The sequence below is a fragment of the Vigna umbellata genome, chromosome 11 (assembly GCF_029865625.1).
Source record: "Vigna umbellata cultivar VRB3 chromosome 11, Vumbellata_1.0, whole genome shotgun sequence".
In the NCBI taxonomy this organism is placed as follows: Eukaryota; Viridiplantae; Streptophyta; class Magnoliopsida; order Fabales; family Fabaceae; genus Vigna; species Vigna umbellata.
In genome coordinates this window covers 31,979,188-31,997,987 of record NC_142175.1, presented here as the reverse complement: position 1 = coordinate 31,997,987, position 18,800 = coordinate 31,979,188, and the positions used below count along the sequence as shown (strand labels likewise).

The following is an 18,800-nucleotide window of genomic DNA, read 5'->3' as shown; positions in this document are numbered from 1 at the left end:
TTCCAAATACATATATTGAATTTATCTCCAAACAAAGTGCCAATTTTGTCTGACTCATCTTGGGCAGAAAATGTTTGCTGTTGTGTGGACCGATGTTATTTTGTTATTAAAATTACATTATTTATTTTGGTATGCTACGGGAAAAAAAATATTTATTTGAATACGAATATTTTTTAAATAAATGAAAGTAAAATAGAATTGTTTTAATCATTAAAAATATATTTAATTGCTAAATTTCAATTTTTGTACAATTCATAATGTATTTTTCTGTCAATTTTTTTTACATGCAAAATGAACATTATTAACCACTGCAAGCAAAAATTAACTCAAAACAAAACCAGTGAAATCAAACCGCAAATAGCATATTCATCAACTACTTTTACTAAATATTCTTAATTTAAACTTATAGTTTTATTATTTTTCTGAATTGTAATTGTCTTTTTCTGAATAAATTATGAATACAACACTAATTTAATCATTATAATATCTTTACAGGTACCTCCATCACCTAAACTTAGCCGTCATAATTTATTAGTTTTATGTGATTCATCCGGCCTTATAAAAACATAATCAGTATATAAATTTGTTAAACTTAATTTTCTATAGAATTATTTTAAATTTTTTAACAACCTTTTTCACTATATTTAGCTCTGTTCTATCTTATTCCTACTTTGTTTTTTTCCACCTCTTTTTATTTTTTTTTTCTCTTGTGGTAATTCCAATATTTTGTTTGAATTAGAACTAAACAAATAAGAAGAATGAATGCAAAATGAATGTTTAAAGAGAATAAAAAAGTAGAAGATAAATATAAAATTATAAATAAGTTAAGATGTAACAAAATAAAAAATATATATATTAATTTTGATGATTTACAGAATAATTAAAATACAGCTATATGAAAAATTAAATTTAGTTAAATCTTTTAGTTTTACAAAAACTAAATAAAATAATACATTTAATTTAGCTAACTATCTTCAGAAATATCATATATTTATGAAAAAAAAAACTGAACCATATATGTTTCTTTATATTTATGTCTAAATGTCTTTATCCAAAAGAAATTTATTTTCTTCCTTCTGTTATCCACTACAAGTATAAAAGAGAACAAAACATAAGATTGGCCTGGACCTACACAATCAAGTGTAGTGTCTAAAGAAACTGACATAAATTTTGCTTATGCTTTGATGAATGGAGTGGGAAGTGAATGAAATATATGGTGAAAGTGGCATTGGCCACAAGATTGGAGGAAGGATTCTGGAACACTCATTTCATAAATTATGACATGAATTTGAATTGAATGTATGAATGAGAAGGACTGGTTCACACAACTGTAACCATGTGACTACATAAGATATAGACAAGGCTAAAGCAACACTCCCACAACTTCTACATCTAAAATCATCATGGTTTCCTTTTTCAAATTCAATAAAAGATAAAATTTAAGTAAATTAACTAGATTTACAATTTTTAATCTATTTTAAATTGAATTCATTTTGTCAATTATATTAAATATAGTGAGATCTAGGTCTCTTAAACATCAGTCAAACTAAATTGATTAACATGAATTTAGACCGACTTAACTTGTTTTAGGTCAAGGTCAAATTGTCTCGAGTTAACTCAACTTAACTTAGATTAGGATCAACTTGACTTAACCTGAACTCAGACTTACTTAGCTCAATCTGGACTTATACCGATCTGATTTAACTTGGACTCAAATTGACAAGTGTTGACATAAGTCTAGTTCACTTGACTCAACTTGGGTTTGAGTAATCTCACATGTGCCAAGTTGTCTTAACTTGGGTTAGGACTAATTCATTTGACTCAACTTGAATATAAGTTGATTAGGTTCAACATTTGGCCTAAGTCTGGTCAATCATTTATCTAAATCGACTCATCTCAATCCTTTAACTCGAGATGACTCAGATAAACCTTTTGTCGAAATATCTTAACTCAAGACTATTGACTCAAACCAACTTGACTCAACCTGACCCTTAATTTGTTTTAACTCAACATTTGATATAGATCAATTTGACTCGACCTAATCCTCGATTATTTTAACTCAACTTAGACACACTTTAGTTTTTTGAATTTTCAAAATTTAGAAGATCATCCAATCTAAATCCTATAAAATAGATTAGACTTAAAATCTTAAAATATAAATATAAATTTGAAATAAATTCATTTAAATTAACTTAAAGCAATATAAATTTGAATTATGATATTTCACAATTTAAACTTTTCTTTCATCCTAAAACATCATCATTTTTATTAATGATACTTAAATTTAAAATAATATTTTACCTTTTTTATGTTTTTGTTTTTTTAAATATATTAAAATAATTTGTTGATATGATTGAATGTTAATCTAAAATTAAATACAATTTGTTTGAAATATAAATTTGATTAACTCGATCATCATTATTATATTCTATTTTATTTATTATCTCATGTACTACAACTTTTATATATACTCAAATTGTCATATAACTTAGTGAGTATTTCTTTAATATTTGAATGGTAATTGAGTGAATAATTAATCTCTAATACTCATTGTATTGTCTTGGGGTTGACTTATATTTTTTTGGGTTGATTGTCATTTTGGAACTATTCGACTCAGTGCTTTTGCTGGCTGAGAAATAATAGGTCTTGATCATTTGAAACCATCTTTGAATCGGATATGTATAGCTTAATTTTATAATAGTTCACACCGTTAACGAATAGAACACATTGTTAATATAATACGCTGCATTATAATATCAGTAATTATAATTTTTTATCTAAAATAAATACGTGAAACAGTTAAATAAAAAGTGATTCATTTAAAGTATATTAAGAATAATTTCAAAATTATATTAAAAAGTATTAATAAAATTAATATTAATAATCAAATTAAATAGTTTTATACGAATTAGTTAAAATAAACAGAAAATACGAAATCATGTGTTAAAAATTAGTTTTCAATCGATAAAGGAATATTTATTTTATGAATAAAAGAAGACACATACATCCCCACATACACTAATATGAAAGACAAAACCTATAATAATTTCTATTGCTATGAAAATTAGAGTTTTTTTGTTGGGTGTTTTTATTATCTTTGTTCAACATTAAAAATATATTGATGTTAGTATATTAAATTTTTTAAATATATCTTAAAATCTTTTATTAAAAAAGACAGAGACAGATGAAACTCAACAATAAAAAAATTCAATATAGAAACGTAGACACGTGCAATCATGGAAGATTGTACAAACCTAACTCATCTCTTGTCTTGTCACGTGCCTCTCTTGATTTAGAGTTTAAACGAATATACGTGTGCCAAAATGTTCTTTTGTTCCCTCACTCATTCACTCAGTGTCAATGAACGTAAACTTAATCTGATTTATTATTGCATTCTCAATTCCGTGTTCCTACCCAACTAAATAGCTGTCACTCACTTATCAAATTTGAAAAAGTTTTCTAATAAATTAAAAGTAAGGAAGAAGTAGATCATTCAAGAAAAAAAGAAGAAGCATTTTGTTAAGATTTCTTGGCTTCAACATTTAATGAATTCGGTAGATTATTAGAATAAAGTATTAATTTCATGATAGATGTAAGTGTCTATTTTTTTTATCTTATTTTTTGTATTTGTGGATTTTGAATTAGACTTTTAATTAGAATTAATCATGTTTCGGTATAATAGTTGAGGCCGAAATGCGAATCTGATGAGTCACGTCCTCTTCTTCCAACAATGTAGTTATTTTTACTTCTTCTTCTTGCACAGAACTTTTCAGGGAGAATAGAGCGGGTACCTGCGAAGGCACTCCGACTCTCAATAATATGGGAATGATAGAACATTTTTGGTTCAATAATAGAAGAAATAATATTTTCTCCTTTCTCTCTCTATATTCAGAAAACATACCTTTTTTCCTTCTGGTTTTTCATATTTAACCTAACAGTAAGATAAACCGTTTATCTAAAAATTCGGTTGGTTGGAGAACTTAACTGCTTGGAAAACACAACCGCTTGGTCGCGCTTGATATTGGGTTAGTTGGTTCCGTGATTTGCGACATCATGGCCAGATATTTCTAACTGCTTATTCTTTAGTTTATCAGGATTAATTGATCCATTTTGACTAAAACTGACCGAACGTCTATTGACTCTTACCTTTGACTGAGTTGACGTGACCCTGTGAGCTAATGTTGACCGTTTGGTTGAATCAACAGACGATCGCTAAAAGACGATCGCTGGATGATTGATGTTAGAAGCAACAATGACGAACATATGATATGACGATCGCTCTGTCTAACGGGTGGACGATCATTCAGGAATGATCATATGACAACTCGTTATTGTGTGACTTGTTTATCCTTGGTGGTCGTCTGGGTTGCCAGTCGGTCGACTCAGATATTCTACCATACAAATCTAATTAGAGTCGAAGAGCTCATAAGTATATTTTATTTTATTTTATTAATCATGTTGGATGGTTTTGATGTATCATTTTCTATGAAAATTGTAACGGAGTTGTCTATGCTACGTTGGAGAAATGTTTATTCTTTTGTGAGAGTTCACCGCTTAATGAGTAAATGAGTAGGAAAATATATTAACAAAACGGTTATACGAGTAAAAAAATGAATTTTTATATTTTTCCAAAAATAAATAAAAAATAAAAAAATAGTATCGTATTAATATAAAAAATTTATTTATATGTATGAGTTTTTCTTATATGAAATGAAAAATCAACAACCACAAGCTTGAAAAAGTGAACAAGTTGATGCAAATGCTTGTTCTTTCTCGTGAACTACTTTCACTTTAGTTCGTGAGTGCCACGTTGAGTTTCCAGTGTATGTCGTGCGAACTAATCCATTCGTAGCGAGTTAGAATAATAATGGGAAACATGTTGTTTGGTTGGTGTTATTTACTACGTACGAGAGCATGCACCGTGTTATGTTGTGCTGTGTTATAGATACCACGTGTCTTTAAAGACAACCAAAAATGGGACACTTTGCACTGCAACAATCCACAGAAACAAACAAGGCCTTAAAATTTGTGGGATCTGGAGTTTGTGTGTTTGGCAGATGACAACGGACTTTGTCACTGCCATACCCTCCACTGTCAGGCTGCGTTTTCTATACGCTAAAGATCATGCTTAGGAAATGTTCTTTACAATTGCTATTTTTCAATTGTAATTATATTCTTTATTCTTTAAGATTCAGGCTTAATTAATAATTTATTTGGTTATTACTCGTTTTTGTTTCTTATATTTGTTTTTAATCTAATTGAGCTTAAATTTTTATAAAAAATTTAATATAACAATATTTTTTAAAAATATCAAATTTTGAATTTGTTATATGTGTCGAAATCTAAGTTATTTATTATTTTAAAATTATTTCGATTTTCAGACATAATATATTTCAAATGAAAAAATATTTAAATTTTGACATTTATTTGATCTAAATTTTGATATATAATATAAACAATTGTTAAGAGCAATTTAACTAAAAGAATTATATTAATATGTTTTTAAATATAAAGACTCATAATTGATAAAGATAAAGACTCGTAAATTGATGGTCTTAATATTTTATATGAATATTAAACTCGTGTTTTATTGATTTTGTATTTTTTATTTATTTTTCCGAAGACCTTTCAGGTTATAAAAATGTAAAAATTAACAATTTTATTATGACAAAAATTAAGCAGAATATTTGTGTTATGGGTATTTAATGTTTAATTAGTGATGTTATTTATTATTTTCAGCTTCGGATAATAGTGTTTAAACTTTTTCCAAAATAAACTAAATTTCTTAATCGTGGATGATTTTTAGAAGGAATATTTAAGATCTTTCCCATCTGTCGGACAAGAGGATGTGCCATTGTTGAAACACTTGGATGACTGTTCTTATTCATTGATGCTTCCTGTATACTGAAGTATCTAGTTCCATTTACACATGTTCTCATCTTTTGAGAGAATTTGTTTAATAATTTTAGTATTATATTCAATATTTAAGGTTTCATTTTTCAATAAAAATGCTTATAGTAATATCGTTGAAGCTAAAATATTTTTATACTTTTTGAAACATGTTTTTATATTAATTTTTGTACCAATATAAAAATAAGAACATAAAAATATTTGATTGTTTTTAATCCATCAGTGTAAAAATTAATCTTTTATACTGATTTTGAAACAAGTATAAAAAAAGGCTTGTTTTGAGAAAAATGTTTTATATATGATGCAAACTTTTTATACTAATCCGTAAACTAAATGGTATAAAAATTTTACATTCTATATCAATTAATACTTCAATCTCTATAATAAACTTCACCTTTTATAGCAGTTAAGGCCTTAATACCAATTCAAACATTAATGGGTATAAAAAGTTATTTTTTGTTTTAATAAATAACAAGTTTCTATATGTTATCCACCACATACAAACATAGAAACATGTATAAATTTTGCACAAATACAGTACTAAAATAGTCCAAATATATAAAATATAGATTATACTTCTTACTGTTTATACATTAAATAATATTTTTTAACCTCATCTCTAACGTCTCGGTAACTTACAGAGAATATTGACTGTCCTCACACATCACCACGAGACTTTCCAATGTGCTTTGTCCTCACTTGTACACTTTCCGGAAGATCATCCATCCTAAATTACTTCAGGCTAAGCACACTTAACCATGAAGTTCTCATGGGTTAGGCTACCGAGCCATCTCATTCTGGTGAATGTTCGATTCATCCATGTGTCCTTTCCACTGAAAGCCTGTTAGGAGCCGCTCCTTGTTTGTGCTCCTTGCACTTCATGTCTCTTGCACCGATGACCACTCTCCGTCTTCGTCTTGATTCTTCTCCGTTGATCATTTATGGTGATATTTTAACATTGTAAATTTATTTTGTGATATATTTATTTTTTATAATTTCTGTGATGACTGTGTTTTATTATACTACCATTGTCTATACTATTTGAATGTATAATTAATATAAAAAGTCTTATTATACTTATAATTGTTTCACCGCATATATATTTTTAAGTGTAGATTACAAGAAATCGTTATAAAAAGTCACAATATTAGAATTTAGCAATGATATTTAATTAATCTTGTATTAGTTTATTATGGACGTCAGAGTTAATAATTATTTTTGACAATGGATAATTAGTAGCAGTAACTCACTTTTTTGAAAATTAGTTTTTAAAGTCAAACCATTATGCAATCTTATACCTCCCAATATGATGAGCCATGATTAATCTTTCCTTTTCAATGTTTCAAATACCTATTGACATATGAACCCTAAAACATTACAATACCACGAGTTACCAATTCAATCCACACAAGTAGTGATGACTGAAGTCAATAATTTTAATATTCAGCAATTGGTGACAGTTTCGATAGAAGAAGATACATACACTTTGATAAAAGGATAATTATAATTTAACAACATTTTAACATTATTTACGTGTCATTCTATGATTGGTTCAAAATTATTTTATAATTAATAATAATAATCATAAACATTAGCATGAATCAATCACAAAATAACACGTAAATGATGTTAAAATGTTGTAAAAATATGTTGTTAAAGTATCATTATCCTTAATAAAATATTAAAATCAATAAATCAATAAAGCACACAGATATTTAAATTTTAACATCATTTACGTGTCATTATCTGATTGGTTCAAAATTACTCTACAATTAATAATAATAATCATAAACACTAAAATGAATCAATCACAAAATAATACGTATGTTAAAATATTGTAAAAGAATGTTGCTAGAGAATATCATTATCCTCAATAAAAGATTAAAATCAATAAAACATACGGATACGGATGTTTGAATTCAAGTTGAATTATTCAGAATTCTGTTAAAATATCAGTCAACATAAATTTTAAATACGAAAATATTAAAAAAATAATTAAGTCTAGATCTAAATTCAATTTTTATTAACTAAATTAAATTAAATTTGAAGTAGAGATAAATTTTAATTTCTTGTAAAAATTTAAAAAATAATAACATATTTAATTTGAAAATAAAAGACCTATGAAATTAATTTTAAATAACTTCCACGACAGTGACGTTCCTGCGAAGGAAATTGACCTGATTGATTGAAGTGGAAAAGCTTGGAACAAGATAAAAAACATAAAAAATAAAAAATATCTAATCACACATCATTTGCATTGAAAATTAAGCTACTAATTAAATTTAATAAAAGTGGTGATGAAAGAAACACTAGCAGAATCGTGTAGGAAAACATTGGGTTGTTTTGTCATCACCAACTAATGGTAATGCAACCTCTGATTATGTTGATGATATAAGAAGTGACGAAGCATATAATAATAATAATAATAATAATAATAATAATAATAATAATAATAATAATAATAATAATAAAGTTTTAATATAACACCACAATCTAACACATGTTAATGATAATGATAATAATAATCAAAGGTATCTCCAAAGTTCTACGCAAAAAAATGTCTGGACATGACTAAGGAACTCCTATATGTCGTTGGAATTAATAATATATATAAATAAACAAATGAGTGAAAGTAATAATATATATAAATATACAAATTTATATATTTATTGATTTTTAAATTTTTAAGTTGAAAATCATAATAATAAAGAAATATTTTTCTTGATACGCTTTGCAAACTGTAAGGAGAGGGTTTTTAAAATAATGAATGGTCACAAATATTAAAATAAAAATTGTGGAAGGGACGATTTTTGGAGGGGAACTCCAAAGTTTGAATTTTGACCTCTTATTTGCATAGCACAAACGAAAAGACCACTCAGTCCCATTTTTGAATGTCATTAGTTGGGTAAATATCGATAATATATTTGAATATCAAATAAATATCATTAATATGTTAACATTAGCAACATATTTATGCTAAAAAATATCATAATCTTTGTTTCGATAAGTAATTTTATAACTAAAAATAAAATAAATGTATAAAATTTAAATTTTTATTAACTCTTATTATATCTCATGTCTCTTCTAGAAAGTTAAAGATTGATTTATTTTCTTATTCGTTTTTCATTTAATCTAATAAATATCATTAATATGTTAACAGTAACAACATATTTAATGTATGCTAAAAAAGTATCATAATCTTTGTCTAGATAAGTAATTTTATAACTAAAAATAAAATAAATGTGTAAAATTTAAACTGATTTCGAATGTTTCTTTATATAAATAATTCAAGTTGATTATTTTTTTACAAATTACTTAAACGAATATTGTCACGTCTCATTAAATACTATGCTTAGTCACCTATCAGCTTCCATTAATGCACTGTGACACGTGAGCAGTGCCATCATGAAACGCACACACACCACTCTGCATGCAGTTGCCAAATGTCATTTTTAGAACATTCTAAAACGTTAATGGAAGACATGTGGCAGCAGAAGAATGGACACACGTCCTGCTTGGGAAGAGAAAATTGATTTCTGGAAAACTCTTTCCCTTTCTCTGCACACTTCATCTTCTTCCTCAAACTCTCTATCTTCCAAATTCTCTCCCTTCTCTCTAGAAACCATTCTACTTCTCTCTTCTGCAACTCATCATTCTCTGCTCCGTTCACGTTTCAGCACCGTGAGGACGTTCCCTGCACCGAGAGCTTCATATTGAACCGAACAACTTCCAGTTCTGGTAAGTTTTACTTGGACGCTCGTTCTGGAATTCCTGCAAACCGTATTCAGTTGCATGCAATGGTGTAGACTAAGCTCTTTCATTTTTCTTTTGGTTAGTTTTAGTTGGAGGGATTAAGAGAACCGTTGAGAGAGAACCATATTTGGAAGAAACAAGATCATTCACTCTTTGAACGATCACCCCAATCCGGGTAAGGGAAGCTTATTAAGTTTAATTCTTGTAGTTTACTGTGATGCATGAATGTGATGGGAATTACATGTTTTGTATGAGTGTTCTGAAAATATGTATACAGTATGATGTTTGATATTTGATTTTTGAAAGTATATGAGTATGATCTGAATTGATGCATGGAAATGATGAAATATTCTAGGGTTTGATTAAATTGAAAATGAACTATATGATGAGATGATGTATGAAAATGTATGGATTGGTACTATGATTTGAATAAATTGATGTACGAAAGCATATACTGAAAAATGTGTGTACTGTAAATTGAATTGGAATATGAAATTCTATGAAAATGAACGTTCGTTATCGATACGGTCATTGACCGTTCGGTATTCGTAGTAAATTCTTTGAAGTAGTCGAACCCTTTCATTTGGAAAGGATTATCCTTGAGGATGAACGCCCTCTTATATTAACCTTACGCTTGTGCGTTCGGCCAAACGTAAATACCCTGAGTGTTTGTGAGAAATTTGAGAAGCCTGAGAATATATTCAAACACTTAGTCATATTGTTCCAAATGTAACTTCAATATTATAACTTATGAAAAATCTTATTTCAAATGTATTGAATTAGCTATGGGTTTCGACCCAAAGCGTACGTCCTAAGTAGCGCTCGGTCTTATACCGAACGCTCGTCCAAATGTGTATGTGGTAAAGAACGCTCGGTCCTATACCTAACGTTCGTTCCTTCTGTAATTATCAACAAGCGGTAATAGCGTTCGTCCTGAATTGAAATAACGTTCGTCCATAAATTTAAATAGCGTTCGTCCAATAGTCCTAGTAACGTTCGTCCAATACTTCAGCGACGTTCGTCCAAAACTTCATTAAATGCCTAGTTTCGCGCTCGGTCATTGACTGGCGGTTTGTCTCCTGAATTATCTCGTGTTCGGTTTATTTATCTAAACAAGTTTGTGAATTATGTATCCATTGGATTCATTCCAGAGTTATTGAACTTAAATCATTCTAAGTATTTTCCAGATCGTACTAGATTCAGTTCATCTAACTGAGTCAAGTTAGAATGGAGTTCGTCTAATAACCTGTCTTGGTTTTATTCTACTCGTGAACGAGCCTCTCTTGGTAATGTATTAACGTTCGTCCTCTATTACAAAGAGGGTTGGACGTTCGTTCTTTTATGGAAGTGAAACTAAGAATGAAAGTGTGAATAAGATGAAAGATTAAGATGTGCGAATGATGTAAGAGATGAAATTATGATTGTGTATTTTGAACGAGCGTTCCAGGGAGGAACGACTCTTGGTTGAAAGATTGAGATTTGTAAAGTATGAATGTGGTAAGCTTAGCTGGCGGTTCATCCTGATATTCCGTGAGTGCTTGTTCTCAAGTAGAGAGGAGTATGTCATGTGTGGGAATGGCAGGAGGTCTTAGTCCATAACTGTAACTTGGACAGAACGGACTAACCTCAGGTGGCAGCTGACGAGTATTCCAGCTCTTCCACCTGGGTGCACGGACGTCGTAGCTACACAGAATTCATACAGTCCGGACGGTCGGTCTAGTACCAGGAATTTGATTGAGTTAATGGATGAATTGAATGCATGTATTGTGAATTAATTAATATATTTGGTATGTATGAACTGTATGTTTTACTTGAATTAAATTCAATAAGCTTACCCTTGCATTTCTATTGTGTTGTCGGTTTTTGTATATCCGTCTTGTCAAATGCAATGATCATCCGTGTGGATGTGAGCAGAGGGAGACGCGTCTCTGGAGCAAACACTTGAAGAGGAAGTTATTGCTGAAGATAATTTAGTAGAAGTTGAGGTGAAGGCCGAACAGTAAAGGCGTTCGGTTATTTTAGTTAGTGTAGTTAGTAGCGAGCCGCTTTAGAGCAAGCGTTCCTGTTGGCTTGCGTTTGAATATTGAACGTTCGGTATTTCTTTTGTAAACCGTTCGTTCTTAATAATTTGTAGCGCTCGTAGTTACGTGTATATGTAAGGCCGTTCGGCCATTATTTTGATCTTGTTCTCTGTTATTGTAAAACTGCTTTATCATATTAATATATGTTAATATTCTATTATATAGTTGCTGACTGTATAATTTTGGGACGTTACAAATATCAATATAAAATTATTTAATCAAACAAATGTTAATAATTCAAAAATATTAATACCGAATAATTTTAATCATTTTAATAAAGTTAATTTCTTATTTTTTTAAAATTGTATACCCAAACAACGTGTTTTTTTAATATACTTTTTTTTTAAAATAAATTAATATTTTAAAATTATTTTGGTAAAGAGATTAAATATTTTTCTATAACAAATTTAAAATTCTTTCGGATATAATTAGAGTATGTTTTCTTTACCAATAAATATACATAATTTTTTAAATTTAAATTAAATATATAATTGTCACAGTTCATTAAATATAGTTGTAATTAATTTTCATCCAATTATAATAATTTTATTATTTGATTATTTTTTAAGAATTATTCTAACTCTCGTTAATTCACATATTTTCTAAATGTTAAAATTTATATTTTTCTTTAAAAATAATTTTTAAGAGTTATTCTAACTCTTATTAAATCTCAGAAAATTAAAGATTGATTTATTTTCCTATTCCTTTTTCATTTAATCTAAAACTAGATAAAAAAGAATCCTTTCAAATCAAACTTTATTTTTATTTTCATCTAATTGCTATCTATTTGAATTTAGGTTTATCATCTTTAATCCTTAAGTAACTTTCTGCAATCTTTCAAATCACGCCATCGATAAAAAAAACATTTTATTAGAACACAAATAGTTTATTATAAATCTAAAATACAGTTTATCTACTAAAAAATATTTACTTAGCATTAGCTTAGATTTTGATCATAATTAATCTATATATGTTAAAAGTATTAATCATAATATAATCTATATTGATTCTAAAATCCAATATGCCCAGAATATTCTCGTGCAATGTATTGTATGCTATGTGAGAAGTGGGTTTCCAGTCAGGTGAGTCTCCTAAAGTGCATCCAATTCCTTCTCGAATATTCCCTTTATTCCCGCGTTTTCCTCTCAGCCCAATCAACCTACACCCTCCGATCCATTCATTACCTATATAATTTCATCTAACGGTTCAGATTTAACTTTAAATTTTTCTGTGACGGTAAACAAAAACGGCCACATTTCAGTTTTTAATTTTTAGCCTCCATCTTTGCTACCACGAACTATCCCTGTAATATTCCTTCGGAATCAAAGATTCCTTTTTTTTTCTTCTTTCACTCATTCACTATAAATACCCTTTTTCTCTTCCGAATGCAAAACCAAGCCAAGAACCACCAATCTTGAAAGCACTTTATACACACCCAAACAGAGCATTAAGGTTTTTTTTTTTGTATTTTTTTCTCCATTCCCAAAACAGATTATGTCTGGAATCGTGATTGTTTTCGACTTTGACAAAACCATTGTCGATGTCGACAGCGACAACTGGGTCGTCGACGAATTGGGTTTTACCGATTTGTTCAACCAGCTTCTTCCGACCATGCCTTGGAACACTCTCATGGTAAGCCATTTTGTCGTCACATTTCGTTTTATTAAGTTTCAGACGAAATTTACCTTGTGTTTTTAATTCTTCTGTTAGAATTATAATTTCATCACGATAAATTTCAATCTATGAATTTAGCTTTGCGTGTTTATGCTCTGTATTGTCCTTTTTTTGGTTTATCTTTTAAATTCAACTTTGCAGAATGCATGGTTTAATAAATTACATGAATAACCAAGTGTTTTTGGTTTTTAAAGGACACAATGATGATGGAGCTTCATTCAAATGGTAAAACCATTAAGGACATTGAAGAGGTTCTGCGTAAGATTCCCTTGCACCCAAGAGTAATACCTGCTATCAAGGCAGCTCATGCTTTAGGGTACGTAACTATGCATCTCTTGATACATAATTCTGTTTATTTAATGTTCTTTTATTTAGGTTTTGGTAAATGAGATTTGTGGATTAAATTTACGGTGACATTTGTTTTTTCAGGTGTGATTTGAGGATTGTGAGTGATGCAAACACGTTTTTCATTGAGACTATTTTGAAGCATTTGGGAATTAGAGAGTATTTCTCAGAAATCAATACAAACCCCGGTTATGTGAATGAAGAAGGAAGGTTAAGGATTCTGCCTTACCATGACTTCAACAAAGCTTCCCATGGCTGCAATTTGTGTCCTCCAAACATGTGCAAGGTAAATAAATACAGAAGTTGTTTTTCTATGATGAAAGATTTGTTCTTCTCAGTCACCTGTTTGATTGGTCAAAATCATGCTGAAAATTGAAACATTCTTTTTTCCTTAAATGTTTATAGCAGTTGGCAACAACTCATGTTTTTATATATTGTTTTGAAGTTGATCTTAACTGGTTCTAGCTTGTGGGACAACATTATTTCTATTTTTAATCATAAAGATGGCTGCTAACGTGACTCAACGTGTTCATGAGTCATCAATTGATCCTATAACAATGGAATGTGTTTCCTGATTTCTTGGTCTTAAAAAACACCTATAATTTTCCTGGTTTTGTCTCTGGTATGAGCCCAAAGGATTTGATTGGAATACAAAATAAGGATTAATTTTGACCTAGGCCCCACCAATAGTTCCAAATAGATACAAAATTAAGAAATGTTGGGTTGAAGCTTCTTATACGGATTGAGAAGGTTCTTGTAATTTTAAATCATGTTCAATTATCAAAGACTGAAAAATGTAATTTTGTGTGAATGATTGCAGGGTTTAGTGATAGAGAGAATTCAAGATTCAATATCAGAAGAGGATAAGAAGTTCATCTATCTTGGAGATGGAAGTGGAGACTATTGTCCAAGTTTGAGGTTGAAAGAGAAGGACTTTATGATGCCAAGGAAGAACTTTCCGGTGTGGGATTTGATATGCAGAGATCCTTCACTTGTTAAGGCTGAGATTCATGGGTGGAGTGATGGAGAAGAACTTGAACAAGTTTTGCTGCACTTGATCAACAAAGTATCAATGGACCAAAATTCTCCCTTCATTTCCTCTGATTGCAAACTTCAGACTCTGTCAGTCTCTGCTTTGGAGGCTTTGCCCAAAGTTCTACCAGTTCGGCCATAAACAGTTCTTAGTTTAGTGTATAAGAAAAATGTATCATAATAACTTTAAGGTTTTTTGTTTTTTCCGTTGATTAACCTTCTCCAAAGCTACACTAATGTTGCTAATGTTGGAACTGGTCTAAGATGTGGACCACTATAATTTCTATCAAATACCGATATCTGTTTTCTACACATTTTTGAGGATTTTTTTATGCTTTAAATATATTAATTTTTCTTATCTTTTAAAAAATATAAAAAATTTATTCTTCTATAATCACATTTTATTATAGTAATGTCTGTTAAACAAATATAAACATATGTGTTAATCTTTATTATTGAAAACATTTGACTAGAATCATGATTAACCACAAATCTTGATCTTCTACTGACCTACCAAACGACCCTTTGTTTTTTTTTTATTTGGAAATTCATACAGGATGCTTAATAAATTATTAACCTCAGATTTAGGTGTTTAGTTGTTAAGTATAAGGTTAAATATATTTTTGGAAATTCATACAGGATGCTTAACAAATATATTTTTGGAAATTCATAAAGATTATCTGCAAAGAGTGAGAAATCATACAATCTCACAAATCATCGTCTTTCCTTTATTCAAAGTTCACCGAAACGAACATGAATGAAATCCCAAATCAATCTGTACATATACTTTTCTACAGTGCCTTCGTCTCAACCGAACACAGTGTAAAAAAGAGTAGAGAATATCTTTAACATAATTTTTATAAAATAAAACTTAATTTATTAGTTTTCTATTTAATAATAAATTAATCAAGTTTTATTAATATCATCCCCTCATCTTCTCTTCTCCTACTCTTAAATACTTTTTAGATTATTATATTTTAACTAGTATACAAGTACTTATATTAATTATGAAAGTTCAATTTCAAAATAAATAGATTTTTGCCCTTTTAACTTTACAATTAGTGTTTTGCTTCAGATTTCAGTCAAGGATTAATATCATGTCACTTTTTTCCTTTCTCTCTTTGTCTCTTTTTTTTATAGGAATTTTCATTTGAGTCTTCATTTTTCCTATTTTCACCATTCTTCTTCAAGAATCATCAGTGATCAAAAGAGAAAGATGGTAGGGAATGTAATGGAGTTTGTTTATGCATTAAACTACAATTCATGAATAGTGTTTGTGAAATTATAAGCTGTTTTAGATAATTTTATAAACTATTTTTTTAGATAAAAGTAATTTTATACAAGTTAAATAAATTAACACAGTTTTTATTTTTTTAATAAAGTAATTACTATTATTTTTTTGTCAAATCCTGTTGTTAGTCCAGATTAATTGATGAGAGACAAACAATAATTACAATCCTACAAAAACACAAAAGAATTGAACCACCTGAATTTACACTGTTACTGGAATAGATTATGCTTAGAATATTCTCATGATTTTTGATGGAGCAGCCTCTTTCATAGTCACATAAAACGCATCCAATTCCCTAATGGAATATTCCTTCATTCCCAGGTTTATTCTCAATCTTCTGATCACCTAATATTCCTCAGAATCAAACGGTTTAGATTGAATTTGAAATGCCACCACTAGAAATTTCTCTAGGCTAAAATGAAGCCTTTTTAGGTTTTTGAAATTTCCATGGTCACCTTCTCTTCCAGGAACTAACCCTATGCAACGTAATATTCCTTTGGAATCAAAGATTCTGGTTGGATTTTAGGTTTAGCCTTAACCCACATTTCCCTATAAATACTCTGTTCATTCTCTTTCATTACAACCAAGCCAAAAACCAATCTTGGAAACCCCCATTAGAGCCTTGTTATTGAGAAGAAGGTTTCTTCTTCTGGGCCATTCAGATTTTCTCCATTCTCAAAACAAAAATGTCTGGAATTGTGGTTGTTTTCGACTTTGACAAGACCATTGTCGATGTCGACAGCGACAACTGGGTCATCGACGAGTTGGGTTTCACAGATTTGTTCAACCAACTCCTTCCCACGATGCCTTGGAACACTCTCATGGTAAGCCTTTGTAGTCACATGTTCACTTCTTTTTCATGAACAAAATTTACATGTTTTTGCTAACCATATGAATGTTTCATTTTCCAATTTTGGTTAAAAAGAGTTGCATTAAAGATTAGCATACATTGTCCTTTAATGCTTCAATTCAACCAATAATAGTTAAAATATATCTAAGAATTACATCTGATTTTTGTATTCCTCCTTACACTTATTTCCTACCCTTTTTTTGTATATTTTTTACTTTTCCTGAATTCTGTACGAATAACCAAATTCTTTTGTGTATTTGTTTTGGATTTATAGGACAAGATGATGATGGAGCTTCACACACATGGTAAAACCATTAAGGATATTGAAGAGGTTCTGCACAAGATTCCGTTGAACCCCAGAGTAGTACCTGCTATTAAAGCAGCTCATTCTTTAGGGTGAGTAACTATGCATGTATTTTCACAAGACCAAATTCTTATTCTGTTTTTTTTTTTTTTTATTTGATTTTTGTGGATTAAATTTATGGTGGCATTTGTTTTCCCAGGTGTGATTTGAGGATTGTGAGTGATGCAAACTTGTTTTTCATTGAGTCAATTTTGAAGCACTTAGGAATAAGGGAATATTTCTCAGAGATCAATACTAACCCCAGTTATGTGAATGAAGAAGGAAGGTTAAGAATTCTACCTTACCATGATTTCAACAAAGCTTCTCATGGCTGCAGTTTGTGTCCTCCAAACATGTGTAAGGTAAATATAAATGTCATTTTTCATCCACTATCTTTTTCTTTTTCTCTGCTAAAAGATAACTTTCTTTGAAATAATCCTTATTTTTCTCTGCTAAAAGATAGCTTTTCTTGAAATAGTGTGGACCCGTCATTGATTTATCAAAATCATGGTGAGAATTGAAATTTTAATGAGTTTGAAAAACCTTGTTTAAAAACTCAAAACTACTATTTGTATAAGCACTTGGCAAATATACACATTTCCAGATATTGTTTTGAAGTTGATGTTAACTTGTTCTAGCTTATGGGACAGTATTATTTCTATTTTTAATCATAAAGATGGCTGCTAACGTGACTCAACGTGTTTGAGTCATGAATTGATCCTATAACAATGGAATGCGTTTCCTGATTTCTTGGCCTTAAAAAATACCTATAATTTTCCTGGTTTTGTCTCTGGTATGAGCCCAAAGGATTTGATTGAAATACAAATAAGGATTAATTTTGACCTAGGCTAGGCCCCACCAATAGTTCCAGACAAAATACAAAATTATGAAATGTTGGGCTGAAGCTTCTTATACCGATTGAGAAGGTTCTTGTAATTTTAAATCATGTTCAATTATCAAAGACTGAAAAATGTAATTTTGTGTGAATGATTGCAGGGTTTAGTGATAGAGAGAATTCAAGATTCAATATCAGAAGAGGATAAGAAGTTCATCTATCTTGGAGATGGAAGTGGAGACTATTGTCCAAGTTTGAGGTTGAAAGAGAAGGACTTTATGATGCCAAGGAAGAACTTTCCGGTGTGGGATTTGATATGCAGAGATCCTTCACTTGTCAAGGCTGAGATTCATGGGTGGAGTGATGGAGAAGAACTTGAACAAGTTTTGCTGCACTTGATCAACAAAGTATCAATGGAGCAAAATTCTCCCTTCATTTCCTCTGATTGCAAGCTTCAGACTCTGTCAGTCTCTGCTCATGAGGTTTTGCCCAAAGTTCTACCAGTTCGACCATAGTTTCATGGTTTTGTAACTTTATAATGTATCATGATTCGATTCTGATTATTAACAACCTTAATTAAACCTTGACTGAAGTTTCCTAATGTTGAAAATGGTCCTAGGTGGACACCTTATCAAATACAAACATTGGTTTGCCCAATTTCCTGAGTGCATATTTTGATGGGCTAG

General features: G+C 29.7%; 2 protein-coding genes across 2 annotated transcripts; both read left to right on the top strand.

The window, feature by feature from the left end:
* The first annotated feature begins 13,129 nt into the window (after positions 1–13,129).
* Positions 13,130–15,107, top strand: LOC124842622 (inorganic pyrophosphatase 2-like). Its single transcript, XM_047319149.2, has 4 exons — positions 13,130–13,376; positions 13,613–13,734; positions 13,848–14,049; positions 14,584–15,107. The coding sequence occupies exons 1-4, from the start codon at positions 13,239–13,241 to the stop codon at positions 14,935–14,937; spliced, it is 816 nt and encodes a 271-aa protein (XP_047175105.1). The 5' UTR covers positions 13,130–13,238; the 3' UTR covers positions 14,938–15,107.
* A 1,381-nt stretch (positions 15,108–16,488) lies between these two features.
* LOC124842629 (inorganic pyrophosphatase 2-like) lies at positions 16,489–18,771 on the top strand. The gene is made up of 4 exons (XM_047319159.2): positions 16,489–16,910; positions 17,211–17,332; positions 17,440–17,641; positions 18,276–18,771. The coding sequence occupies exons 1-4, from the start codon at positions 16,773–16,775 to the stop codon at positions 18,627–18,629; spliced, it is 816 nt and encodes a 271-aa protein (XP_047175115.1). The 5' UTR covers positions 16,489–16,772; the 3' UTR covers positions 18,630–18,771.
* Positions 18,772–18,800: the final 29 nt, after the last annotated feature.

Bases quoted from the DNA above. Each gene is read 5' to 3' on its own strand.
- LOC124842622 (XM_047319149.2), top strand. From the start codon at position 13,239: ATGTCTGGAATCGTGATTGTTTTCGACTTTGACAAAACCATTGTCGAT. The intron at 13,735-13,847 runs GTACGTAACTAT...TTGTTTTTTCAG, and splicing joins AAGGCAGCTCATGCTTTAGG to GTGTGATTTGAGGATTGTGA. The intron at 14,050-14,583 runs GTAAATAAATAC...GAATGATTGCAG, and splicing joins GTCCTCCAAACATGTGCAAG to GGTTTAGTGATAGAGAGAAT.
- LOC124842629 (XM_047319159.2), top strand. From the start codon at position 16,773: ATGTCTGGAATTGTGGTTGTTTTCGACTTTGACAAGACCATTGTCGAT. The intron at 16,911-17,210 runs GTAAGCCTTTGT...TTGGATTTATAG, and splicing joins TGCCTTGGAACACTCTCATG to GACAAGATGATGATGGAGCT. The intron at 17,333-17,439 runs GTGAGTAACTAT...TTGTTTTCCCAG, and splicing joins AAAGCAGCTCATTCTTTAGG to GTGTGATTTGAGGATTGTGA.